Source organism: Mustela nivalis, assembly GCF_964662115.1.
Source record: "Mustela nivalis genome assembly, chromosome: 7".
NCBI classification, from domain to species: Eukaryota; Metazoa; Chordata; class Mammalia; order Carnivora; family Mustelidae; genus Mustela; species Mustela nivalis.
In genome coordinates, this window is record NC_139026.1 from 52,061,313 (window position 1) to 52,089,253 (window position 27,941).

Genomic DNA, 27,941 nt, shown 5'->3' on the forward strand with positions numbered 1-27,941 from the left:
CCTTCAGCAGATGTGGTTTCCACAGTCCCAACCTCCTCTGGTGCCTGCTTCCTGCAGTTTGCATGATCTGTTCAGCACCAATCTTCAGCAGTGTGTGTGTGGCTTCCAAACGCTAGGCTTCTATGGTGTCCCATAGCTAGCAGCAATGGGTGACTTCCTGTGGATGATTTTCCCCAACACCTTCTGAGGTGCTTTCCAGCAAGAGTGCCACCAGCCCAGTACCTTTTCTTATCACCTGGCTTCAAAGCCTTAGTGAACTTCTCTATCATCCAGTGGGCCAGGGCTGCTCCCTCTCCAACAAAATTCAGTACTCAGTGTTCTTTCTTCCTACTTTGGATGTACTTCTGATCTGTCGTTTCCTTGGTGCACTATTTCAGCCCGTGGGTAGTGTCTGCTCCATAGTCCTGTTACTCTTACATTTTTTAAAGAGTTCTTTTTATTCTGTATTAACTAATCTCACTTGGGAGCCTGGATGGCTCAGTCGTTTAAGTGTCTGCCTTTGGCTTAGGTCATGATCCTGGGGTCCTGGGGTGGAGCCCTGAATCAGGCTCTTTGCTCAGCGGGGAGCCTGGTTTTCCCTCTGCCACTTCCACTGCCTCTCCCCCTGCTTGTGCGTGGTCACTCTCTCTCAAATAAATAAATCATATTTTAAAAAAAAAAACTTTCTAAAATAAATAAATAAACAATATCTCATTATCCTAGTCTCCTGTGTTTGTTTATAATACTTTATATTAAACTTTCCCTCTTCAAATTATAATGTTTTGATCCCCTGAGTGTACCTTGCCTGATAGAAACGTATACTTTCTCTGTTTCTTTGATTTTGCACATTGTATTCAAAGAAATCCATAATTAGCACTAATGCTTTAAAGCATTCTTGCTTTCACATCTTTTATAGCATACCCTAGTTTATGTCATTTTTTTAATTTGCAAACTTTCTCTTGAATAGTTTTCATTGTAGGGCTCTTGTCTAGCAAAACTTCTGAGGTTGTGTATACATACAAATATTTCTTATGTTCTCACATTTGAGGCATGATTATCTTGGACATAACATTCTTTATTTTTTATGTTCTGATTTTTTTAAATTTATTTTTTGGATATAAAATTCTTGATGTGAAATGTTTCCTTAGTGTCTCAAACTATTTTTCCATTGTGTCCTTGTATCCAGTGTTGTTGTTGAAAACTTGTACTTAGTCTTTGTCTCTGGAATCATTTAGAATTTTTCTTTCTTTTTTTCTTTTTTAAGATTTTATTTATTTGAGAGAGAGAGAAAGTGAGCATGAGAGGGAGAAGTTCAGAGGGAGAAGCAGGCTCTCCACAGAGCTGGGAGCCCGATGTGGAACTCCATCCCAGGACTCCAGGATCATGACCTGAGCTGAAGGCCGTTGCTTAACCAACTGAGCCACCCAGGTGTCACAGAATTTTTCTTTATCTTATACATTTAAAAAAAGTTTAGCATGTGTCCAGGTTTGTGTTTTTTTTTTTAATTTCTCTTTTGTAGTTATTTATACTTTTTTGATTCCGGGAAATTTATTTCCATTATTGTTTCATATTTTTTTCCTTTTCACTTTTACTTGTATCTCACCTAAGAAATCTAAGATGTAGATGTTCATTCTTTTACTTCAGTCTTTCATATTACTTAGCTTTCCATTTACATTGTCTATATATTTATTTCAACTTTTCTGCTGCTGTTTTGCAAAGTTCCTCAACTTCATCTTCAAGCTCATTATTTTGTTCTTCAGCTTATACATCAGAATATTAATCTCACAAATATCAAATAATGTATCCATATCTAATATTCCTCTTTTTGTGTTATGGTTTCTAGTTTTTAATTTATATTTTATATACCTTTTATTAACTACTTTAAAATATTAAGATTGTTTTATATTAAAATATTAAGATTATATTATATTAAGATTGTAAAATATTAAGATTGTTTATATTAAGAATGTAATTCTTTAGGTATTATATGTTGAACATATGTATTGAACAAACACAGTTTACTGTGTTTCTTTTATAGGACTTGAACAGCTTACATGTGTTTAGTTATTTTGGCCAATGAGCCCATTATTAATGGGCTACTTTGTCCATATATTTGTAGGGGAAGAGCCAAAGATCAGACCCTTGCCTGTGATCTTGCCAGTGACTTAAAATTATGGGGAGGTAGAGTCCAGGGAGGGAATCCCCAGTCACCATGGGCCACTGTTGACCACTCTTACTTGGTACATTTTTATATCTTTAGGTGACAGCAGTGAAAAGAAATTGAATCCAGTGCTTCGAGGAATGATAGGGGGAGAGACTGGAAAAATAACCAAGCACTGGTTGTTCCACATTGGATTTGGTTTGGTTTGGTTAATGGAATTTTACTCTAGGCTTTTGCTGCTGATTTCTGTGGTGAAGGAATTTAGATTGTCCCAAACCGGCTTCAAAGAAAACCAGCAGCAGAACTTAAATAATCTTTTTTTAAATTTACCAAGTCAGTCATTTCCCAAATTCCTTTCTCTTTGACTGCCAACTCCCCTGCTACTTCTTTATCAGCTCCAGATTGCTTTCATTTTCTTCAACTTTTTTATCTAATATTTTGTTGGTTCCTACGACCTCTGTTTCTCTCTTGCTTATATTGTTTCTCAAGGGTTATCTGAAAGAAGGAAGAAACAGTCTGTGCTGATTTTCCATTTTTAAAAAAATTTAATTTTCCATTTTGTCGGAAATAATTGTTGACTCTAAAACTGGTTTTTGATATTTTGTATAACTTTTTTTCTCTTTTGCATCATGAGTAATTTCTTCAGATCTTAGTACAATTTTTTTAAATTTATGTTTTATTTATTTTCTGCATAACAGTATTCATTATTTTTGCACCACACCCAGTACTCCATGCAAACCGTGCCCTCTCTAATACCCACCACCTGGTTCCCCCAACCTCCTACCCCCCCCGCCACTTCAAACCCTCAGATTATTTTTCAGAGTCCGTAGTCTCTCATGGTTCACCTCCCCTTCCAATTTCCCCCAAATCCCTTCTCCTCTCTAACTCCCCATATCCTCCATGCTATTTGTTATGCTCCACAAATAAGTGAAACCATATGATAATTGACTCTCTCTGCTAGACTTATTTCACTCAGCATAATCTCTTGCAGTCCCCTCCATGTTGCTACAAAAGTTGTGTATTCATCCTTTCTGATGGAGGCATAGTACTCCATAGTGTATAGGGACCACATCTTCCTTATCCATTCCTCCGTTGAAGGGCATCTTGGTTCTTTCCACAGTTTGGTGACCATGGCATTGCTGCTATGAACAATTGGGGTACAGATGGCCCTTCTTTTCACTCCATCTGTATCTTTGGGGTAAATACAAATTTTTTGATTTTCATTTTATCTCTGTTAGAACTACTGTTTAAAGGATTAGTTGATTTCTTTCTTTCTTTCTTTCTTTCTTTCTTTCTTTCTTTCTTTCTTTCTTTCTTTCAGTAGGCTCCATGCTCAGCCCAATGACCAACTTGGGGCCTGAACTCAGAACCCTGAGGTTAAGACCCGAGCTGAAATCAAGAGTCAGTTGCTTATCGATTGAGCCAACCAGGTTCCCCTGATTTCTTTTTTATTTCAATGAAGTAGTTTTTTATTTCTTGCATTATTTGTAATTTTTTCCGTATTAACCACATTTTCCTTGCCTTATGTTTTCTGTTCCTTGTTTTTACAACTCCAACCTTTGAAAAGTTGTAAAAGGGATATGGGTGGCTGCAGAAAATTATAATATGTGTATTCTTGGGAGCTGACACTGCTCAACGATCTCTTTTCCAGTTGTTTTTCTGTACATAGGGCTACAAGTTGTAATTATGAATAAGGGGAGACCATATTGGAAACCGAAAAACACAATTGTGCAAAGTAATGAGTTGAATGTTTGTTTTTCCAAGGGAAAAAAGAGAGTACTTTTGCTCTGAAATGACTTTATTAACATAAAAAATAAAATATTATTTCAAAATATGAAATAGAACAGTGAAAGAGAAAACCAGAATGAATGTAGAACAAGGTCTGCAGGAAAGGATCCCCCCCCCGCCCCCGCTTCATTTGTAGCACTGAATCTGGAAAGATGCATTACACCTTTTCCCATAGATAGCACATTTTTGGGGTAATTTTTTACTTAGATGTAAGTCACATAATGCTAGAGTTCCTTTTCAAGTGTCCAGTTAAGTGACTTCAGTATATTCATGGTGTTAGGCAGTCATTACTATTGTCTAATTGTTAAATATTCCATTACTCCCCAAAGAAATGTTGTACCTGCTCCCAATTTTTTCCTCCTCAGTTTCTGACAACTTTTAATCTATTTTCTTTCTCTATGGATTTGTCTGGTTAGACATTTCATGTAAATAACTGGAATAATTCCTTATGTGACCATTTGCGTCTGGCTTCTTTCATTTAGCACATTTTCAAGGTTCATCCCTGCTGTTCTGTATCAGTGCTTTACTTTTTTTTTTTTTTTTAAAGATTTTATTTCTTTATTTGATAGAGAGAGACAAAGCACAGGAGAGAGTGAGGATAGGTGGAGTGGGAGAGGGCAGACATAGGGAGAAGGAGAAGCAGCCTCCTTGAGGAGCAGGAAGCCTGACACAGGGCTGGGTCCCAGGCCCCTGGGATCATTACTTGAGCCAAAGGCAGACACTTAACTGACTGAGGCACCTGGGCCCCTCAGTACTTTACTATTTTATATGGATGAAAGATATTCCATTATAAGGACATACCATATTTTATTTATTGTTCAGTTGATAAGATATTTGGGCTATTGCCACTGTTTGGCTACTATGAATAATGCTGGCATGAAGAGTTGTGTAAAAGTTTCTGTGTGAATATATGTTTTCAAGTCTCTTCGGGGTGTACATTGGAGTAGAATTGCTGGGTCACACTGGAACTCTCTGTCCAGCATTTTGGGGGAACTGCTAGACTGTTTTCCAAACAGCTGCAGCTTTTCACATTGCTGCATTCCATAAATGAGTCTTCTCTTTTCTCCACATCCTCACCAACACCTGTAGTTCTCTGTTTTGTTGTTGTTGTTTTATTATCCCTATCCTCCTGGGTGTGAAGAGATGTCTCATTGTGGGTTTGATTTGCATTTCCCTAAAAATGAATAATGTTGAGCATATTTTCATGAGTTTATTATTTGCATATCTTTTTTAGAGACATTTCTATGCAATTCCTTTACCACATTTTAATTTGATTGTTTTCTTATGGTTGAGTTTTTAGAGTATTTTATGTGTTCTGGATCCTAGATCAAATTCTGAAAATAGTTTTAAAATAGGGTAATGTGAGTCTTCTTTGTTCCTTTTCAATATGGTTTTGGCTAATTTGGGTTCCTTGCATCTCCAAATGAATTTCAGGATCAACTTGCTCATTGTGAAAGAAAAGTACTTGTAATTTTGGTTGAGATTACACTGAATCTATTGCACTGATCACTTTGGGATATACTGCCATCTTAATAATATCAATATATTAGTATAGTAAAATTTATATATATTTCATTACTCTGTGTAATATATTTTATATTAATATATGTCTTTCAGTTCATGAGTATTTGATATTTTGAAGTTCCTTACTCTACCATTTTTGTTGATGTTCCTTTTTGGGTCAATTTTGATGGGTTTATTAATTTTTAAAAACTTATAAAACTTTTACTGCAGAATTTATATTAATGTAAAACTAAGATTGGACTTTTGGTATTAATGATATATTGTTCTTAGAAATTAAATTGTGTTTATTTACTTGGAATATAGTAGGTATGATTATAAAGATTGTATATCTAAAGAATATAAGAGGGGCACCTGGGTGGCTCAGTCCTTAAGCATCTGCCTTCAGCTGAGTTCATGATCCCAGGATCCTGGTGTTGAGCCTTGCATTGGGCTCTCTGCTCAGTGGAAAGCCTCCTTCACTCCCCCTTCTTGTGTTCCCTCTGTCTCTGTGTCTTTCTCTGTCAAATAAATAAATAAAAATCTTAAAAAAAAAGAATATAAGAAGTTCTTTTCATTTCTTTTTGTGCTATATCTAATGCTCAATTTAGTAGGTTTTGTTCTCAACAGTGGTTGAGAATTTTACTTATTTTCTTTTGTAATGTGTCCAGATAGCAACTATTCAGTGTTGCACCAGAATATTTTTCTTGGCTTTGTGTTGACTTCACAATCACGTTATTTTTCTTCCCTTACGTTAGCTTTAAAATATTTTCACTTTGATTAAGTAATAAGTAACAAAGTATTACCTAATACTTTGATTAAGTAATAGGTAACAAAGTATCATTTTCCCCTTTTAACCTAGTTACCAGGTACAATTGAACTACTTTCTTTTGCTTCCCTTGGGTGGAATTCTAAATTAAAAAAAAATAATAAAGTCAGGATTTTTTCATTGTATTTATATTTAGCTTATCAGTGTTGTAAGACCTAGTTGGTTAGAATGATCAAATTAGAAGATAGCCTTCCCTAGTTTAAATCTGAACAGGCAAAATATCAGTATAAATATTTCAGAAATTATACCTTTTATGTGAAGACACTGGAGATTTGTCAATGTCTTCACTGTTCATAGCATAGTTTCACTTTAAAACTATATTTATTTACTCACTGGAGAGAGAGAAGGAGAGAGAACACAACAGGAGAGGCAGAAGGAATGTCAAGCAGACTCTCAGTTGAATGCGGAGCCTGATGCAGGGCTCACTATCATGACTCTGAGAACACAACCTGAGTTGAAACCAGGAATTGAATGCCTAACTGACTGGGCCACCCAGGCAGCCCTATTGTCACTTCTAGGAAAACAGTGATCAAACCGTTGTAGAATAGCTATGTGCGGTATGCCTATAGAGAAATTTGTCCTCCTTCACTGTAATGTTATTGGTTATTGTTATAAATTAACTAATTTCACTATCATGGAGGTGTCTACTTTTTTTTCTTTTTGTTTTAGAATAAGGGGGTACAGAGGGAAAGGGAGATAGACTCTCAAGCAGGCTCCATGCTCCATGCAAGCCACAGGTGTGGCTGAATCTCACAACCCTGAGATCATGCCCTGAGCTGAAATCAAGACTGGGATGCCCAACTGACTGAGCCACCAGGTGCCACAGGTGTTTACTTCTGGATTTTTGCTGAATGCTTCTGGAAAGTCCTGTATTAGATACTATGAACATCAATATTTCAAAGAACAGACTCTTGAATTCAGGTTTCTGAGCCGTTCTTCCTTAGACAACTTTCAGGCTGTGCTAATGGATCAGTCAAGGTATCCAGGGCTCTTTTTTGCTTAGAAGTAAATAGAGCAAGAATGCTTGGTTCAAGATCAAACAGAACAAGAATCACGAGTATTGAATAAACCAAGGAGGGAAATTAAAATGTGGTTATCTTTGGAATATGGTTAAGTATTATTTTAAATTTTGTGTTTTTAACCAAATAGGACAAGTATTTTTCTTTCTCTTTACATTGTATCTAACCCCTAATTTAGTAGATTTTGTTTCTGTGGATGAAAACAAAACATATGAAAATCATATCTGATTCCCACTGATTCCCTTGGAGTTCAAATACATACTGTCACTGAATTTTTACACTTTGCATGGCAAATATTGCATGGTTTAATAAGAATCTGTTGTTTGGTTTTAACATGGAGATAATTGGACAGGTTGATTGTGTAATCAAGGCCTACAATTATTTGAAGATAATTCTTATTTATCATTGAGCATGTTAAGGTCACTATTGAGAAATATCAGTGGAGTCAATGCCTACAAAGTTCTCTCATGAAACTCACCTGGTGCCTGACTTACAGGGCCTCTGTCTCTTAAGTATAAATCAGACCACTTTCGTGCAAGCCAAGGTCCCCAGAATTTCAGGGACTTTTAGATAAGAAGCATTCATCTATCTTTGTGGTACTGTGGGTGAAATGGTGTCATAGAGGGTCTTAAAAGCCTGAACCAAAATTCAGGCTTATGAAAGCTGCTGGACAGAAGTTAATTATGTTGCTTAATGCTGAAGGCTCAAGATTTGTAGACAAAATCAAGAAGGCCTATATGGCTAACTAACCATCCTACCACTTATGAAAACAATTTGTGCAGACCTCACTCACGAGACTGTCACTTCTCTTTTTTAAAATTAAGAATAATATTTGCAGAGGGGAGACTGCCAGAAAAATGACCAGAAACTCAGCAGTAAGGCAAAAATATGGAGTAACACATTCTTTCAATACAACTTGGGGGCAAGGGCCACTTAAAGTTTATCAAGGGGAATATACTTAGTTCATCATAACTTACTACAACTGAAAGGCTCAGTGAAGTTACTTATGCATTTTTGTCTGATAAAAATGCAAATAATTTCTGTCCAATGGAAAAGATAACCCCAAAGATTTTATGGCATATTTTACATTATTTAGTTTTAGACACAACTCATCCTTCTTATCTTAACAGTTTTGCTAAATTGTCTGTAAATATCCTAGCTTTTGGATGTTCTTTGAAGTGGTTATAACATCTGACTGACTACTTAATCAATAGGTCAAATAAAGTCTTTGACATGTGTTTATGTTTTCTTGAGAATATAACTTTTGTATATGTGAATACATAGTCTCTTTTTGAAAATTATACTTTGATGAATAACTAGTTAAAATAAGAAGATTCCATAGTTAATAATATTTATCTATGAGTCTTAGTACAGATTATGAAAAAATTCATAGAAAAGGTGTTGTTTTATTTTACACGAATTGGCAAAGGACTTCTTTTTTCTTTTTTCCCCTGTATTTATTTATTTATATAATTTCTTTCAGTGTTCCAAGATTCATTGTGTATGCACCACATGTAGTGCTCTTTTATTTTCAACTGTTTCTTTTTGTATGCCTGGTATCAAGAAGCAATTTAATTTTATATTCAGCTGCTTAGTGTCTTTGGGATAGAATTTTGGGGCCAGGTGATATCCAAGTGTACTGAGGATGAATGTCTTTGTGTGGCTTATATATGAACAGAATTTGGGTAATCAAAGATCATTTACTGGACTTAACAAGTTTCATTTTGTCAGATTAAGTACACATTGGATCTTGGCACAGATTTTCTCAGGCCAAACTTTGTTTGACAATAATTTGAATCCTTGCAGACCTTTTGCAGTTAGTAGCTTGAGTATTCTTAATTTTAATATTATTTCATTAATTCTGATTCCTAAATTTTATAAGAAGAGTGCCTGAGAAAATCAAGTGAAAAGCATATAAAGATATTTTGCACACTATTGTCATTTAAATAATAGTGACTCCTTTATATTTATAAAATCTCTAAGAAGAAGGGTCTGTAACTTGTACTTTGTTTTAAGTACTAATCAAATATTCCTTGAGGGAGCATATGAGCACAGATTAAAATGTACAAATCAGCATTTTCACCCAAATGTGCCTTGAAGTCCAGCAATCTTAATGGTCATGGGTTTATTTATTTGTATTATGAACCATTTTATTTTCTTTATGATCCATGGGAGAAATAAACAAGAAAATCCTCCTGGAGAACTTTAAGAGCAAGAAGAGATTCATCTTTTTTGAGATAAGCTATAAACATGTTAGAAGGCTAGATGTGCAAAACTAGACCCCATATCTCATTTTAGTTTTTGTTTGTTTTAAGTTATGGAACAAGACATTTTATTATTAAACTGTGCAGGAATATATAAAACAAGAAGAAAATTTCTTGGTTTTTCCTTCCACCACTCAATCATTTGGAACATGCTCATTTGCTCTGATTTATTTTCTTTCCTTTTAAAGATTTTTACTGTTCATTTATTTGAGGGAGAGGGAGAGGGAGAGGGAGAGGGAGACAGAGCATGAGTCAGGGGAGAGGCAGAGGGAGAGAGACTCAAGGAGACTCAACACTGATGGTGGGGCCTGATACATGGCTCCATCCCAGGACCCTGACATCATGACCTGAACCAAAGTCAGATGCTTAACTGACTGAACCACACAAGCATTCCATTTGCTCTGATTTAAAAGGCAGATAAGAATGACCAAGTAAACTCAGCCAGTAATGAAAATATATTATTTCAATTGGATAATACAGTAGTTTCCTATAACAGGGTGGTTTAAAATAATGGAAATTTATTCTCTCTTAGTTTTGAAGGCAAAAAGTCACAAATCAAGGTGAGAAGAGAATCACACAGCTTCCAAGTGCTCTACAGGGCAAACTCTTGCTTGTCTTTCTCTTCACTTCACCTGTTGCCAGCAGCCCTTGGGGTTTCTGTCTCTGCTTCCATCACCACATGACCTTTTCTCTGTGTGTCTGATGCTGCCTTCCCTGTGTGCACGCTTATCTCTGTATATCTTCACCTTTTCTTATGGAAAAACAGTAGTATTGGATAAAGGGTCCATCCCACTCCAGGATGATCTCATCTTAACTTACATCTCAAGTACATCTGCAAAGACCCTATTTCCAGATAAGGTCACATTTGCAGGTGCCAGGGATTGGGACTTCAGTATATCTTTTGGGGGGCACAATTCAACCCACAACAGAGATAATACATATTGACCCTTTTGATGATTGCTGACAGCTAGTTTTACAAGACAGAGGCAATAATTTTCCTCTTAGAGCTCAGTGAATGTATAAAAGGTACTTTTTTTTTTTAAAGATTTTATTTATTTATTTGACAGAGAGAAATCACAAGTAGATGGAGAGGCAGGCAGAGAGAGAGAGAGAGGGAAGCAGGCTCTCCGCTGAGCAGGGAGCCCGATGTGGGACTCGATCCCAGGACTCTGAGATCATGACCTGAGCCGAAGGCAGTGGCTTAACCCACTGAGCCACCCAGGCGCCCCATAAAAGGTACTTTTAAACAAGTTCTGCTTAAGGTGTTAATAAATAACGAAAATTCCTTTTCCTTCTCATTTATTTGACTTTGGATAAGAACAAAAATCTTTCCCATAATACATTTGTGAAGCATTAAGTGATTCAGCTCAGGTTTAAGTAAAATGGTCTTCCTGGCTCATTTTCTTTCTTTCTTTCTTCTTTTTAAAATATAGTCTTTTTTCCTCCTTTTTTTTTTTTTTTTTTTTTTTTTTTTAGTTTTCAGAGGTAGAATTTACTGGTTCATCTGTTCCATATAACACCCAGTGCTCATTAATTCAAATGTCCTCCTTAATGCCCAGGAACGAATTACTCTAGCAGCCCCTTCACCTTCCCTCTAGAAATTCTTCTATCTTAGTTTCCTTACAGGTTATTCCAACACCTCTGTGTTCTTCTGTTTCTCCTTCACCTACCTATGGGAATATGCTCATTTGGGCAGTGACCCATTCAGTCACTCCTTGTTTCACTGAATGCCTGCGATAGTCACGGCACATTGAGTGAACACGCTGCAGACAAGATACAGGTTTGGTTTTCAAAGAGGTCTGAGTCATAGGTCAAAGGAGAATGATTTTTTAAAGTGTAGAATTGTATAAGAGTGAATAGACACAAGTGTGCTAAACCATTTGATGAAGCATAAAGAATGGAGCTGAGCTCTGCACAAATGGCCTGTGTATTTGGAGATCAGCAAAAACTTCCTTCTTGCCTCCACTTAGAAGACGAACTCTTAAAATGCAAATCTGAAATAGTCTCTTGCTTCCAATGTTGCAATGGTTTCTATCAACAAATGAAAAATATTGTTGTAGTCTGTCATTGAGATCAAAGAAGAACTATAACAATTCATGGAAACCAATGAGAAGGAAGACACCTCGGTCCAAAACCTATGGGATAGAGCAAAGGCAGTCCTAAGGGGGAAATACATAGTCATCCAAGCCTCTCTCAAAAAAATGGAAAAATCCAGAACACAGCAGCTGTCTCTACACCTTGAAGAACTGGAGAATCAACAACAAATCAAACCAACTCCACACATAAGAAGGGAAATTATCAAGATTAGAGCTCAGATCAATGAGGTAGAAACCAGAGATACAGTAGAACATATCAATGAAACCAGAAGCTGGTTTTTTGAAAGAATCAATGAGATGGATAAACCATTGGCCACACTAATCCAAAAGAAAAGAGAGAAAGCCCAAACTCGTAAAATTATGATTGAAAAGGGAGAGATCACAACTAACACCAAGGAAGTAGAAACAATCATCAGAAGTTTTTATCAACAGTTATATGCCAATAAGCTAAGCAACCTAGATGAAATGGATGCATTCCTGGAAAACTATAAACTCCCAAAATTGAACCAGGAAGATATTGACAACCTGAATAGACCTATATCTAGTGACGATATTGAAGCAGTGATCAAAAACTTCCCAAAACACAAGAGCCCAGGACCTGACGGATTCCCTGGGGAATTCTACCAAACTTTCAAAGAAGAGCTAACACCTATTCTCCTGAAGCTGTTTCAAAAAATTGAAGCAGAAGGAAAACTTCCAGAGTCTTTCTATGAAGCCAGCATTACCCTGATCCCCAAACCAGGCAAAGACCTTACCAAAAAGGAGAATTTCAGACCAATATCACTGATGAATATGGGTGCTAAGATTCTCAACAAGATCTTAGCAAACAGGATCCAACAGCACTTTAAAAAGATTATCCACCACGACCAGGTGGGATTCATCCCTGGGCTACAAGGATGGTTCAACATTCACAAATCAATCAATGTGATAGAACAAATTAATGTGAGAAGAGAGAAGAACCACACGATCCTCTCAATCGATGCAGAAAAAGCATTTGACAAAATCCAGAATCCGTTCCTGATTAAAATGCTTCAAAGTATAGGGATAGAGGGAACATTCCTGAACTTCATCAAATCTATGAAAGACCCACAACAAATATCATCCTCAATGGGAAAAAGCTTGCAGCCTTCCTATCGAGAACAGGAACACGACAAGGATGCCCACTCTCACCACTCTTGTTCAACATAGTATTAGAAATCGTAGCAACAGCAATCAGACAACAAAGAGAAATAAAAGGTATCCAAATTGGCAAGGAAGAAGTCAATCTCTCTCTCTTCGCAGATGGCATGATTCTTTATATGGAAAACCCAAAAGACTCCATCCCCAAACTACTGGAACTCATACAGCAATGTCATTATCTTGTAATCTGATTCTAGCATATATCTTTTGTCTCCATGTATACATTGTTTTATGCTTTCATCTTATCATGTTATATATATTCATGAAGCTAATCTTCAATTTTAACTTTGTAGTTCAGTTCAAATGGAGAAAGCAAATCAAACGTAGAATTCACTTCATGCGCATTGAATAAATGAAGATAGATTGTGTCTGACTAGGGAAGGCTAAATATTATAAGGATGTTGACATACATAATCATTATAAATTGAGAAATATTCAATGCAGCACTACACAGTACCCAGTGTGATTATCGGGGCAATTAACACGACAAAGGATTTCAAAGTTTTACCTGGGGAAAATAATAAACAGTATTATTTTTTAAAAAAAGATGAAAAGAGAAATGAGAGGAACCAACCATAGTAGTTATATTTTTAAGAGGCTTTATTTATTTATTTGAGAGAGAGAAAGAGAGAGTGAGCATGAGTGGGGGTTGGGGAGGGGCAGAAGGAGAGGGCGAAGCTGACTCCCCACTGAGCAGGGTGCCCAGCCCGGGGCTCCATCCCAGGACCCCAGGATCATGAACTGAGCAGAAGGCAGCCATTTAATTAACGCCATAGTTATTATTAAAACATTTTATTAAGCCACGGAAATGCAAGTATTTTAATTGTAAAGAAAGGCATGCCGGATTTTATCACCCCAAAGATCTCTAAAGCTGTCCCTTTACAGGCATGCCAATCCCAACCCCCCCTTGCCCTACCATCACTAATCCCTGGAAACCACTGATTTTTCCCCATTTCTATAATCCTTTCATTTCTAGACTGTTAGATAAAAGGAATCATACCATGTGACCTTTTGAAATTGGCTTTATTTTTAACCAAGCATCATGTTCTTGAGATCCATTCAAATTGTTGTATAGATTAATAGTTTGTTTCTTTTTACTGCTATGAGTAGTATTCCACAGCATGAATGAGCCACAGTTAGTATAATTATTCACCTGACATGGACATTTTGGTTGTTTCCAATATTTGGAAACATTGTTTTCTTTCGCCTACTTTTCTGTGGATTACTTGAACACTTTTTGGAATTCCATTTTGATTTCTCTGAAGTGCATTTAGCTTGGTTTTTCAGATAATTTCTATAGTGTTTGTAAGAATGCTGCAGAGAATAGACACATACTTCAGAAGGGAAATCTAATATTGATAAAGAAGAAAAGACATGGTAGAGGTGTATATGTCATAAATTTATTCAACATACAAATTTCATGTATTTCCAATTCCTGTCCCCTATTTCTCCTACTATTTTCTCTCTTCTGATAAGGCTTTGTCTTTCGTTGCTGGAGAAGATCATCTGATGAGGTCCATAAGTTTCCATTTTCAAGCATTTCTCTGTTCAGATTCTAAACAGTAGAATAAATGACAGGAAAGTTAGGGAAATCCTGTCATCCACTGAAGGAATAACTTTTCATACCTCAATCATAAATATTTGACCTTAATAAATTTTAATTATTTTTAATGATAGGGCTGTTTTTGTTTTTTTGTTTCCTCTTTTAGAATGGAGAACTGAAGGTGTCACAGTGAGTGTTCTATTGTCAAAATGAACATTGTTGACTGGCCTAAAGGAAAATCTTGTAGATCACATCTCTCATGCTGTGCTATATAGAAAACTACAGGGAAGATTTTCCTGACCTTAACTAGTGTAAGTTTAGAAGTATCCTGAAAAGGTGATAGGCGATAAACAGATCACGACTGGGTACTGAATATAAACTAAATATTAGAGGATTTAGTTTTTATATGTTGCAAATTCCTGGACTCATCTGCAAACAAGTCACCCCAGACCCAGTAATTATAATTTACATGCATTTTTTAACCGAGAAATTCTAGGATATATTTGAAATAGTTTAAATTCCTAAATGATACATCATGGGCTTTATAATATGATCAGGATATACTCGAGAAGCAGCCTTTTATGGACAACTGATGTTTATTTATTTTCTTTATGTTGGCATTAGACTTCGCTGTTTATACTTTACCAGCACTGCAGGGATCCCTGTATTCTTCCACAGCGAATTCCTCTGAAACAGAATATATAAGACAGAAGGAGTGAAGACATTCAGTAATAGGCATATGGGAAGTTAACTGTAAATAAACTGTGTAAACTAGGAAAGAAAGTATAAAGACAGTTATGGAGCCAATGGAAACGAACGACTTCTGTACTAACCCATCCGGGACTACCGGAGGAGGCAGTGAGAGAAAACTGGGCTTGGATACAGAAGTCAAGGGCAGGTTTCAAAGATGGAAGGTTGTCTATCAATGGAATACTCTATGGCCCTCTTCACAGCTGTGTTTTCTTCATTGGAATTTAACTTCCTCTCTGAACTCTTTCTCACTCCAGGAAGGAGTAAAGTATTACGTTGCCAGCATCTTAGGATGCTTGCAAATTTCTAGTTCAAAGTCATGAGCAAATGGGAGAATTTCCTGCTGTATTCCAGAGTTCCCAAATTTTGTGAGACTACTCAAGGCATGAGTCAACAATGGATCAAATTTGGGGTACTTGGGTGGCTCAGTAATTTAAGCATCTGCCTTGTGCTCAGGTCCTGGGATCTTTATACTTTTTTTTTTTTTTTTAAAGATTTTACCTATTTTATTTGACAGGGAGATTACAAGTAGGCAGAGAGGCAGGCAGAGAGAGAGAGAGAGAGGAGGAAGCAGGCTCCCCGCTAAGCAGAGAGCCCGATTGGGGACTCGATCTCAGGACCCTGAGATCATGACCCGAGCCGAAGGCAGTGGCTTAACCCACTGAGCCACCCAGGCACCCCATCTTTATACTTTCTTTCCCAGTTTCCTCCCATCCAACTCCTTGCTCAGGGGAGGTCTGCTTCACCCATTCCCTCCATCCCTCCTCCCAGATCATGCTCTCTCTTTTGTGCATTCTCTCTCTCTCTCTCAAATAAGTAAATAAAATATTTTTTAAACAGATCAAATTTTAGATCTCATATCATATATCAGTACTGATTTTTTTTTTTTTTTTAGTTATTGCTACTCTACTTATATTTCTGGAATATTTCACTCCAGGATAAACAACTTTATAAGAGGATTTAGAAAGAACTGATCCTCTTATTGCTTTATATGAACGGTTCAAGACTCGTTTAGGGGGCACATGGTTATGCAAAGACCACAAACTCCTTCTTTCTTCTGGTGAAAGATTGTGGAATTTTGTTTGGGGCAGGGTCACTCTTTATCAGGCTCCTCAGTTCTTCCCTTTCAAAGCTCAGCATGTCTGAATCTCACTCACCTGTCTCGTAATAATCATAGGCTTTTATGGTGGCTGGTTTTAAATGGTCAACTTGGATGTCTTGTTCCACTGAGAAGGAGAAACTCAGGGTTTGACTGGTTAGCTGGAGAGACAGGAAAATTGAATTGGAATCAAAGATTAACTTGTTTCTAGTTACCATTTTCTCTTCCTATGGTATTATCCAACCTTATAGTTATGCTATTCAACTGTATCAAAACCTATGGAAAGAATGGGACATTTTGAGACTTGCAGAATACACTCAATGGCAGATATAAGGAGGACAAATGAGATGATTCTACGGAGAGACAAATGTAGTAAAATGAGCCTTGTTGATCAATCCAGGTTTCATTTCCCTCTATTGCGATTTTCTTCTCCCTCACTTGTATGTGTGTGCAAAACTTTCTCCAGAATCTGGATTGGTGTGTTGGAACCTCTAGTAGTTCTCCCAGATTTAGCAGAGTCACAGCATCTTACCTCTTCAAGGTAAATCAGGACATGGTTGGTGCTCACTTCAGTCCTTTGAATCTGAGGCTTCTGTTGGAGCTGTTGACCAAGAGTATAAACCAGACATAGGGGATGAGGGAATTCCAGGCTAAGAGCAGTTTTCAGGTACTTAGGATCTAACTGGCTGTTCAGAAATATCCAAATGGCTAATTTTGATTTCTTTGAGAATTACAGTAATATTTATCAAACACTTTCCTATTAACTATCATCTCCATCATCCATTTATACCTGTATATATATATATCTGTGTATATATACAGATACAGATATATATATATCTGTATCTATCTGTCCATTTTCTGTCTATCATCTACCTAAACTATCTCTAACATACATATTTTCTTTTTTTTTTTTTGAAGGATTTTATTTATTTATTTTACAGACAGAGATCACAAGTAGGCAGAGAGGCAGGCAGAGAGAGAGAGAAGCAGGCTCCCCAATGAGCAGAGAGCCTGATGTGGAGCTTGATCCCATGGCTCTGGGATCATGACCTGAGATGAAGGCAGAGGCCTTAACCCACTGAGACATCCAGGCACCCCCCACATTTTCTTGATATATGAGACTCATCTTTTCCATAAAAAAAGTAGAAAGGAGACAATCACATATATCATACATATGTGTATATGTGAGTATATTTTTATATCATACATATGTCTATATACATTTTCTCTTCTTTAAAATATAGGATAATTCAATACCTCTCCATATACCTAATGTCTCAAGGGATGCTGGAGCATTATTAACCATGTCTATGACTTATGTCTTACACTGCATACTGCATAACAGCTACACCCACTATTGGAATGACTTCCAGAGACGAATTGTGAGGGAGTAAACCTCTTGAAAACCCAATAAAACGGACAAACATTAATGTCAGCATTTTCATGATTTTGCTCTCTGTAAGGGACTTAGGGTTTACCTTTTTCACGGATGATTTCATAGGTATGAAGCCTGATACCATCTTCACGTCAACAATGACCATGTTGGAGCTAGGTCGCTCCCCAGTGTAACTATGAAGACAAGGCACAGGGACAAGGCATTCAAACAAAATACTTTAGCGTTCATTGAAGACATAAACTCCCCCTTCTCTTTCATTTGTGCTGTTCCCTATCTTGAACTACCGCTCAGCTTACCCATCTATTCTATTTGTGTCTGCTCTGCTTGTTTGGAGAACCGAGCATTATGAAGTCACACTCTGCAGGTATGGCAACACCATATGCTCAGTGTCAAGGTTTTTCAGTTTGGGTGAAGGAAATTTTCTTGTTAGTAAATATTGCAAGAATGCCATATTCATAGTTTGTGGCTTACTCCCCTGCAAAAGAAAACCACTCTCTCCATGTTCTACAAAAGTCTTACCAACAAAAGGATTTACCTAATGTTGATGCTAATCTGGAATTTCCTGTGAGCATGTACTCCATCACAATTCTTGGGGAGAGTAACAACCTTCAGAGTGAAGGGGACTGTTCCTTCCTTCTTGGGCAGGATGTTATATCTCAAGGATGTCTAAAACGAATGGAAAAAAATCCTTTATCATTGCCCTCAAATAGTCTGTTTTCCTTAGCTCACACATCTTTTTCCATTTGGAGATTCATATCCAGTTCTTGAAGCTTTCCCCCTGCATTTGTAGCATCCCCTCAACCCTGGAAGACTCACCTGGAGGTACACACATCCTGACCCTGACACGGTCGTGCTGTACTCCCCTGGAATCTCCGGCAGCCCGACCTCCTGCAGCAACAGGCGATTGGCATCGTGGACTTGGAATTCTTCAGAGAACGTCTCTGAAGACTTGACCGTGACTACAGATGCTTTCTCCCTTTTACTGAAAGTTGCCGCTCCATATTTGGACAGGGCTTGGAGAGCTACCACCGTGTCCTAAAAAAAAGATGGGGCAGAAGTCACAGGAGTGAAGGTAACAGAATCATACTGGATGTAGATCACATCAATACTACTCTCTCTCAGAGTGATTTCATGTCAAACCCAGACCCATTATTAGCCCCGAACTATTCTGTGTACTTTAGGGGGACATGAAAAAGTTTCCCCATTCAAGTAGTTTACACTATACATGTGGAAATTAGACCCAAACATTGACCCAGAGCAGAGGCTACTTCAATAAATTAGAAATTTATGTAATAATGTGTAATAATAATAGAAATTTATATAATAATAATTGTTGTAAACATTCAGGGAAGGGGGAAGAAAGCAGAGCTAGATTAGTAAGAGAACACTCCATAATGAGAAGGTAAGTAAGAAGACTTACTTGAAGAAGGTACTGTGAAGAAGAAATAAAATCCTGTGTGAATCTTGAGAAAGATTTATACAGACAGAAAGAGAGGCATCAGGGGCTACCAGGGTGGGATATGTGGAGACATTGAAAAAGGAGATGGCCAGTTCCAGAAATTAATTAGAAGCGAGTATTTGTGTTTAGTGGGGAAGAGTAAATACTTTGAATAACATTAGTAGATTGTTTCAGTCTTCTTTTGTATGAGAAAAAAAAAAAAGGTTTCCTGTACCAGGGAAGTCATTTTATGAAGTATTGCTTTAGGAAGATTGATCCATTTTACATTTATGGGTTGACGAAGGAGAGAAGAGATGAGAGATTGTACAGAGGACAAAACAATAAAGAATATATTAAAAATGAGGCTGGAACCTTTCTGGTGATGGAGGAATGGGGAAAGCATGAATTAGAAATACTATCTGATTAGTCAGCTCCTAGAATATGCTTGTGTCTACATATGTATTAACATATTTATTTTTCTTCCTAGAGGCTCTCCACAGACCTGAGTAGAGGAGAAGCCCCCATTGGGGTTTTGTTGCTTCATGATCCATTTCACAATCCGTGAAGCCACAGACAGGTCTTCTGAAGATGGGGCAGGCCAAGCAGTCAGATAGGCAAGGAGCAAGTACGAGGTCATCTCCACTTCAACAGAAGGAGCCCGAGGTTGATAATAGAGTGTCGTAAGTTCTTCAACTTTTCCAGGACGCTGCCAGTGGATTGAGTCCTCTTTGAAATGGAAAAGGATATGATATTAGACTTAAAGAGTGATCTTATTTAATTAGTTGTTAAAGATTTTATTTTTTTATTTGAGGGAGAGAGAGCAAGAGATCATGAGTAGGGGGAATTGGTAGAGGGAGAAGCAGATTCCCCACTGAACAGAGAGCCTGATGTGGGACTCGATTCCAGAATCTGGGCATCATGACCTGAGCTGAAGGCAGACACTTAACAACTGAGCCACCCACGCACCAATCAATCACTGTTGATTCTGGAGGTAAGTTTTGCAGTAGCAGCCCTTACCTTCTTTTATGGCATCTTTGTCCAGCGACTCAAGAAGCTCACTTCGCTTGGCCTGGTTTCCTGCTAGGGCAAAGGCATAGGCCAGTAATGCCTTGGTGTAGACAGGATTTCCCTGGTTCCCTGAGATGGATCTCCAGGCATTTTCCAGGCAGAATAGAGCATTGCGAACAACAGGGTGCTATAAGGCAGATAAAAAAATCTTTAGATAGCGGAATCAGGCTAATGAATTGTCCACAGGCTAACACCAGATTAAAAGGCACAATGTGTCAGATTACTCATGGTTCTGACCAGAGAATAATTTCCTTGGCAGCTTCCAAAGGGAGTTAGTCTTTTATGGTTTAGTGAAATATACCAAAATTAAATAACAGGACAACCACAACTTATTTTCCTCACAGAGTCCCAGCTTCATGATTGGTATTCCTTGTATCTGTGAGAGAGATAGAGGTGCTGGTACATACGGTGACAGGCAGTGGCATCTCCAGCAGAGCAATGGTGATGTAGGCAGAGAGCGTCAGTTCATCATCTACCCCACCCTGTACAGAGCAGAAGGAGAGACACTCAAACACTCCAATAGTCATTAGGCAGGGCTGGATCATCCTATTCCCCCACCCTCCCTACTCCACACACTCTTCACTAGGAAGCATCTTTTCTTGCATAATCTTGTTGATTTTCCCTCATTCCCCTCCACTCTCAAATTCTTGAATCAACCTCAAATTTTTTCCCCTCACTTTTAGTAATACATTGAGGTTTTTTGCACCCTATTTTATTATTCAGTAAAAAATGACTATTTTATTGTCAGATTTCAGAAGCTTTAGAGAGTACCATTCTTCCTTAAAGATATGTCACCAGGACAAGAGGAATGAACAGGAGTGTCTTTGCCCCTCCATGTCTCTGTTTTCAGGGACTAGCATCTACCTTAATGGCGTTGTTTAGAAGCGATCCAGAGCGTTGGAAACAACCATTTTCTTTTTGTCTCTGTGAGATCCAGGTGAGGGCACTCGTGATGTGTGATATCTCCACAAAAATGTGTGACTGGGCTTGAGCAAAGGACTTGAGCACAAATGCTGTGAGCCTGTCCAGTACAGGAGAGACAGACATGAGGACCATCTCACATTTAAAGCCCACTTTGGGCAACTGCATTCAGACATTGGTCTTTGCCACCCACGGGAGGAAATTGTTGGGGAGAATTGGTTGGGGGAAGCGACACTTGTGCACTAAATACTCTTGTTTGTTCAGCAAGTATCTGGATTCCTTTTACAATCTCTACTTTATTGTTTTCCTCCAAATTGATGCTTTTCACTTTTTCTTTTTTTTTCCTCTCACAAAATGTTTGCTGGAGCCTCCAAACTTTTCTATCACCCATGTTGCCATTTCCTGAATGATTTTAATAACATCACAGCCTCTTTCTCTCTTTTCCCTCTTCCTTTCCCTTAATGCACAGTATAGAACTTCTTCTACTACCATTTCACTTTATAACACCTTCTGCCTTCTATTTCCGTTTTGGGGGACTCTTCATTTTACTGCTATTTACTGTGCTATCACAGCTGGCATGCCTTCATACATGAAATGATGCAATCACATAGTAGTGATGACAGACATAAGGATTTTTTTGGACTTCTTTTAAATTTATTTTTTATTTATTTTCAGCATAACAGTATTCATTATTTTTGCACCACACCCAGTGCTCCATGCAATCCGTGCCCTCTCTAATACCCACCACCTGGTTCCCCCAACTTCCCACCCCCCCGCCACTTTGAACCCCTCAGATTGTTTTTCAGAGTCCACAGTCTCTCATGGTTCACCTCCCTTTCCAATTTCCCCCAATGCCCTTCTCCTCTCTTAGAGAGAGAGAGGAGAAGGGCGTTGGGGGTAATTGGAAGACATATGGAATTTTAAAGGATAACCCATTTCCACGAAAGAACTCCAGGTATCAGAGAATAATTATTTTTAGGGTTTGAGAATAGAATGGATCTATAGCAAGCATATGAAAATAATGATCTTACCATGTGTTTCCTTCACTTCTACCATAATGATCCCCAAAGGTGCTGTATGAACCATCACTGTGCTTATAATTCAACTGCCTTTGGTACCCTGAAGAGGAAGTTTTCATAGATTTATGAAATAGCAGAGACATTGGAGAAGTAATTAGTTTTTTTCTTCAGAATGTGGTTGGGAATCATAGGAAAACTCCTATTTTGTTAAGATGTCTCCAAGGCTTGATATGCCATTGAATTTCCTGGTATTAGAGTGGGACATTTTATTGGTTGTCACAGCAACAGTGATTATTAAATCTTAACCAAAGGGATGCTGATTTGAGTTCCCTGAGAGAGATATTTAGGGAATCAAGATTTCTCCTTTTGGGATTATTGCTTACCACTGATGAGGTAACCGATGGCTTTGGACTTGATAGTGTCTGTCAGCTGTCGGGTCTCATTCAGATAGTTCAGAACATATATGTTAGGGACAAAAAGGACCATATTTTGCTCTCCACAACCATATGGCATCCGGAGAAGATTCTGAAGATTTTGCATTGCTGAGCCCAATATGTCACCTGGGGAATGAAAGGCATTCAAAAAATTAGAGGAAGGGTGCCTGGGTGGCTCAGTCAGTTAAGTGTCCAACTCTTAGTTTCTGCTTAGGTCATGATCTATCTCATGGGTGGTGGGATTGAGCCCCGCCTTGGGCTCTGTGCTCAGGGAGGAGTCTTCTTAAGCATTCTCTTCCTCTGCCTCTGTTCCTCCACTGGCTTCCATGGGGGCTCTCTCTCTCTCTCTCAGATAAAGAAATAAATCTTTAAAAAAAACCCAGAGGAACTCAGGGCTGGCTTCTGCTGGGATAAGAAGATAGATTACTAGCTAAACAAGAGGTCAAATCATGTATGGAGAGTAATAGAAGAAAGCATAAGAGGTGAAGAAAAACAACAAACAGAAAGGACAGACAAAAGTGGGAAAAAAAGTCGATGATTCCAGGATTGAAAAAACAATGGCTGGGCATATCTTTTCCGAAGAACCACATGCCTGGTAAAAACCAACTGTTTTCAAATCTATTAGGAAGCCTCACCACCTAGTCAGTCTCTGAAGATAAGGGCACAGAGAGATGACACTTTTTACTCTTTTGAGTATGTCAAGGTATAGAAAGTAGCACAACATCTCTTTAACCCCCTTCCTGATGAATATACAGTGTAATTCTTAGCTTAGTGCTCGTTCTCTCAACCCAGTGCTTACAGCCAAAGTCTTCACTAACTGTGGATGGTGAGGCTGCATGCACTAGAGTAATGAGATGGACAGTGGCTTGCCTTGGGCTGGGAGACTCACCCAAAACAGAAAACGTCGCCCTGGCAGATCCTTCAACCACATCTGAAGGAACTTTCAGTGACAAATTTTCAGATACACCAGTTTCTAAGGAAAGAAGACAAACATATATATATATATATATATATATGGGAAGGGAAAAAATGAGAGAAATATTCAAGTTTTTCTTTGAAAGTTTTCCTCTTTGGATCAAATTTCAGCCTGTCATGTCTTTTGATCATTCTATACTTCGATGCAATCTGAGTTTCTCCTAAAGTCGTGATTCATTTTGTAGTGAAATTCATATTATGTGCTAAATTTTTACAGATTTCCTTATAAGCACATACCTTATGTTATACTTATTTCTTTTGCTTCATTGTTTTTGTTAATATTTATTGTTACTGTTTTTTGAAAGTAACATTCATGTCATAAATATGTGTTAAGTGCATGCTATGTGACAGGTTCTGTTTTAAGTGCAGTGATAAAACAATTTTCAAAAAAATTTCCTGATGTCCCAGAGTTTTCATAATAATGGGAATAATAAGATACCAAATAAATATTTAGTATGATAGATGCTAGTAAGTTCTTAGAGAAAATTAAAGCAGAGTGAGGGAAGCGGGTTCCCCTCTTTGATAAAACAAAATCATAGGTGACTGGAGACTTTAAGTATGCCAAGGTGTAAGATTTATAGGTATCTGGGGAAAGAGATCTCCAGAAAGAAGGAACAAAAGCAAATAGAATCCAGAGATGAGAGCATGCTAGCTGTGTTACAAGACCAGACTAGGAGTCCTGTGTGGCCCGGGGGAGGGTGAGTGAGGGAGAGAGTAATAGGATATGAAGTCTTGGTGGTAGCAAGGGCTTGTAAAGGACATTGGAGACATAGCCCTTAACTTTCAGGGGACATGGGAAACTCTTGGAAGGTTTGGACAGAGAGGCACATGATCTGAAACGTGCTTTAAATGATCCCTTTTGTTGCAGGGATGTAAGGAAAGATGACCAGGCGACCAGGTAGGAGGTTATTGAGATGATCCAAGAGAGAAAAGGCTAGAGTAGAAGTAGACATGGTGAGAAGTGGGAAGATTCTGGACATAATGTGAAGGTGGAGCCAACTAGATTTGAAAGTAGATTGGGTGTGGAGAGTAAGAGAAAGAACATACTAAAGGATGACTCCAAAGTTTTATTTCAAGCAGGTAGAATAATGGAATTTCCATCCTCTGAGATGGAGAAAATTGTAGGAGGTGTGGGTTTGTGGAGACCAACAGAAGAGCAGTTTTGAACATGCTAGGTTTGAGATGTCTATTTGTTTACAGGCCTGTAAGTGGAAATGATTAGTGGGCAACTGAATACACAAGTTAGAGCGAGGAAAGCTGTGTGGACCAAGGTGTTTATTTTGTGGTCTCCATTACAAAGTTGTTATTTAAGTTCTGTGACTAAATGAGATTATCAAGGGATGCTTCTAGAGAGGGGAGATCTCACACTGAGCATTGTCCTCAAGATGAGACTAGATGGTACAGAGTTGAATATTTTAAAGGTAATTTTTATATGATTATATTAATGGTATTAGTAAAATATTGGTTTTCTACATATGTTAGTGACCTGAAGTTCTTCTTCAATAACTGACACAAGAAAATTAACCTTGAGTACCTTTAAACTATTAATGGAATAAAAATATTACTATTTATTAGATATTTTGCATGTAGATATTTTAATACTTTGAAAATTGTTTAAAAAGTAGTTTGAAAAACACAGCGGTATTGGAAAGAATCCTGTTCTATGGTCTTCGACTTTAGTTCTCCTTATCAGCCAGGAGCTTCTAGGTAAGTCTTTTAATTTCTTTAAGCCGTCAGCAGGAAGAGACTTCTGAATCAAATATCCTTAGATTTTCACACAGGAGAGTACACTAATTTTTTTGTTTCCCCAAAGGAAAACCTACCCCGAAGAGCATTCTAAAACTATATACTTTGGCAAGTGGCTTTACACGCAAATTTTGTCTCTTTTTTACCTGCACAGAGGAGTGTGTTGAAAGTTTCTTCCTGTTCTATTCCTTCGGGCTTTATATTGGGAAAAAAGGTAAAAAAGAAGGTCATACTGAGTATATAGGAAAAAAAAATCAATCACTTTAAAGTAGAGGAGGAAACATTAGTAAGAAACTGATTTGTAGATATATCCATATTTTTGGGAGTGAAATGTCACCATGACAGACATATTAGACCATGCTGTATAATATAATAAGGCCTCTGAGACACAGAGAAAGTTTACTGGCGTACCTCAACTAATAAGGGCTTGATTACGGTATCCTTCTGTCCAAGTTCTGGAACTCTTGGCACCTCCTTGCCGCACAACTCCTGAGACTGTAGGGCTTCCACAGTAGCTGTGAAATTCACTTTTCCTGAGGAGTAAGAGTCTTACGGAGTTAAACAGTGATTCTATATTGCATGGTTTGTCTTTAAGTTTCTCCTACACTACATATATTGCACTATATATATACATATCTATGTATATATATTTATATATATATATTTTTTTTCTTTCAAGGCATCACTGTTGAAGGAGGAGAAAAAGACATGTACCTGGTTCAGAGTGTGGAAAGCAAATCATTACAACATAAGAAGTAGGATCTGTCAACAAATTTACCACTTACCCAGTGACTTTGGGGTCACAGCCCAGGACATGGTTTCTTGCTTATTTCCACAGATACAGGGAGTGTCTTCATTCTTTTTCACTAAGTCGGCTGACTTGTCAGGGAAGACTTCCAGCTGCACTCTGACCTATCCCCATAACCAAGCACAAGTTTGAGAAAGAACACAAGTAGAGGGACAATAACAAGGTCAAGGAGCTTCAAGGGACAATGGGAACTAATTGAGAGGCTTTGAGAAATTGTTCAAACAAGGTAAATCCTGTCCAGCACTTTGTAGTTTAGATGTTGCCAATAGGGAGCTAAAAAACTGACAAGAACTGAGATAATTCCCAGGATTTAGGATTGTGCCAGCACAACGAAGAGGTGTTTGCTTTAGTCAGAGTGGAAAAAAACAATCAGGTGGAAATGAGGTCTGAATTTAGGAATACACAGAAAATATAAAGTCCCAAATGAATATAACCTTACCACCTTGGGTCAGCCAGTGAGCTTTGCTCTTAGCAACTATCCCATTGCCAAATGAGGTTACACCATTCTTCAGCTATGATTTGCTGGCACATTACCTAGGAGACCTGGATATTAAATGGCGACTGGGTGTCTCCCTTCCACTTTTGCTCTCCTCCAGAGAAGTGTCCTTACCCGAATGCAATGGGCCAAATAGTTGAACACGGTGGCTTTCAGCGTAAAGGCTTCTCCTCGCACCACAGAGTAGGGGAGAGTGAGTTCCAGGAAGAAGGGCTGGAACACTTGAAGAGAGATGACGGGGGAGAGGCCCAGCCCTGTGGTTCCAGACAAGCAGAGTGCGCTGGCCTTCCACTCCGTGATGGTGTCAGGGACCTTCACGGCCAACTCACTTCTACCTGATAAACTAGAGAAGGGAATAAGAGGAAGTCTTGGGAAACAATCTTTTTATTTTTTTTATTTTATTTTTTTTAGCACAGACACTAGCTGATAGTGTGCTAACCTAGTAACCCAGTATGGTTAACGCTAAACGTGATTACTAGGTTTGGCACTGCTAGCAAGGTCTCTGAAAGGTTTTCCTTTCCTTTTAGAGACAAGGGTAGTTTCCTACTTATCATGATTTTAGATATCTCAGGGCCAAATTAAAAAAAAAAATTGCATGTTACATGGGGGGTTAAGGAGGTAGGAGAAGAATAAATGAAACAAGATGGGATTGGGAGGGAGACAAACCATAAGTGACTCTTAATCTCACAAAACAAACTGAGGGTTGCTAAGGGGAGGGGGGTTGGGCAAAGGGGGGTGGGGTTACGGACATTGGGGACGGTATGTGCTATGGTGAGTTCTGTGAACTGTGGAAACCTGGCAATTCACAGACCTGTACCCCTGGGGATAAAAATATATTATATATTTATAAAAAATTTAAAAAATGTTTAAAAATTAAAAAAAAAATTGCATTGTTGAGCTATGAGATCAATGAACTATGAACCTAAAAGTTTACCAGGAAGAAGTGGAACAGAACTGCAAGGCTCAGGAACACCAGAATCACAGATGGTGAGCCACATCTTTTCCTCAACGAAATTCTGGGCAACACTCTACTTACCTGAGTGGAACCAAGTCCCAGATCCAGGTCTCAGGGAAATACTTCCGGACTGTCTCTTTCACTTCCACAACGGGAGAGTTCTCTCTTGGGAGCACTGGTCCTCCAGTACCACTTGCTATAGGAAGGACTATGGCAGGACAATATGAGGGTCCCCATGTAAACCTCATTTTTATCATGAATTTCTTAGAGTTGCCTAGTTTCTCAAGTAAAATGAGGTCATTTGCTCAGGGAATGTTTATTATTGGAATGGCCTAATCTACCAGCTTGTGACTTTGTTCACTCATCTATTTGTCTTCTAGGCAAGTGAATCCTATTGCTTCTTCAAAGAGACTGGAGGTAAATGTATTTTTCTCTGGACGTGAAAGCAAATGTAGCTCTCTAGAAGCTGATTATT

General features: G+C 38.1%; 2 protein-coding genes across 4 annotated transcripts in view; one reads left to right on the forward strand and one right to left on the reverse strand.

Moving 5' to 3' along the window:
• Window positions 1-27,941, forward strand: part of KLRG1 (killer cell lectin like receptor G1) — a gene marked incomplete at its 5' end in the record, with an annotated part of 430,961 nt that overhangs the window by 205,995 nt on the left and 197,025 nt on the right. The gene's annotated exons all lie outside the window — the stretch shown is intronic.
• The window catches only part of LOC309868448 (pregnancy zone protein-like), a 48,996-nt gene continuing 35,248 nt past the window's right edge, over window positions 14,194-27,941 (reverse strand). Inside the window, exons 18-36 of the mRNA XM_082738331.1 lie at window positions 27,548-27,674; window positions 26,626-26,854; window positions 25,993-26,119; window positions 25,619-25,740; window positions 25,354-25,402; window positions 23,376-23,459; window positions 22,436-22,612; window positions 22,065-22,152; window positions 20,977-21,133; window positions 20,520-20,594; window positions 20,062-20,239; window positions 19,547-19,770; window positions 18,423-18,641; window positions 18,142-18,272; window positions 17,689-17,779; window positions 16,740-16,808; window positions 16,266-16,368; window positions 15,004-15,045; window positions 14,194-14,370 (exon numbers count right to left, since the gene is read on the reverse strand). Coding sequence (XP_082594457.1) covers window positions 14,348-14,370; window positions 15,004-15,045; window positions 16,266-16,368; window positions 16,740-16,808; window positions 17,689-17,779; window positions 18,142-18,272; window positions 18,423-18,641; window positions 19,547-19,770; window positions 20,062-20,239; window positions 20,520-20,594; window positions 20,977-21,133; window positions 22,065-22,152; window positions 22,436-22,612; window positions 23,376-23,459; window positions 25,354-25,402; window positions 25,619-25,740; window positions 25,993-26,119; window positions 26,626-26,854; window positions 27,548-27,674 — 2,315 coding nt within the window. The 3' untranslated portion in view covers window positions 14,194-14,347. The remainder of the gene's footprint in view (window positions 14,371-15,003; window positions 15,046-16,265; window positions 16,369-16,739; window positions 16,809-17,688; window positions 17,780-18,141; window positions 18,273-18,422; window positions 18,642-19,546; window positions 19,771-20,061; window positions 20,240-20,519; window positions 20,595-20,976; window positions 21,134-22,064; window positions 22,153-22,435; window positions 22,613-23,375; window positions 23,460-25,353; window positions 25,403-25,618; window positions 25,741-25,992; window positions 26,120-26,625; window positions 26,855-27,547; window positions 27,675-27,941) is intronic.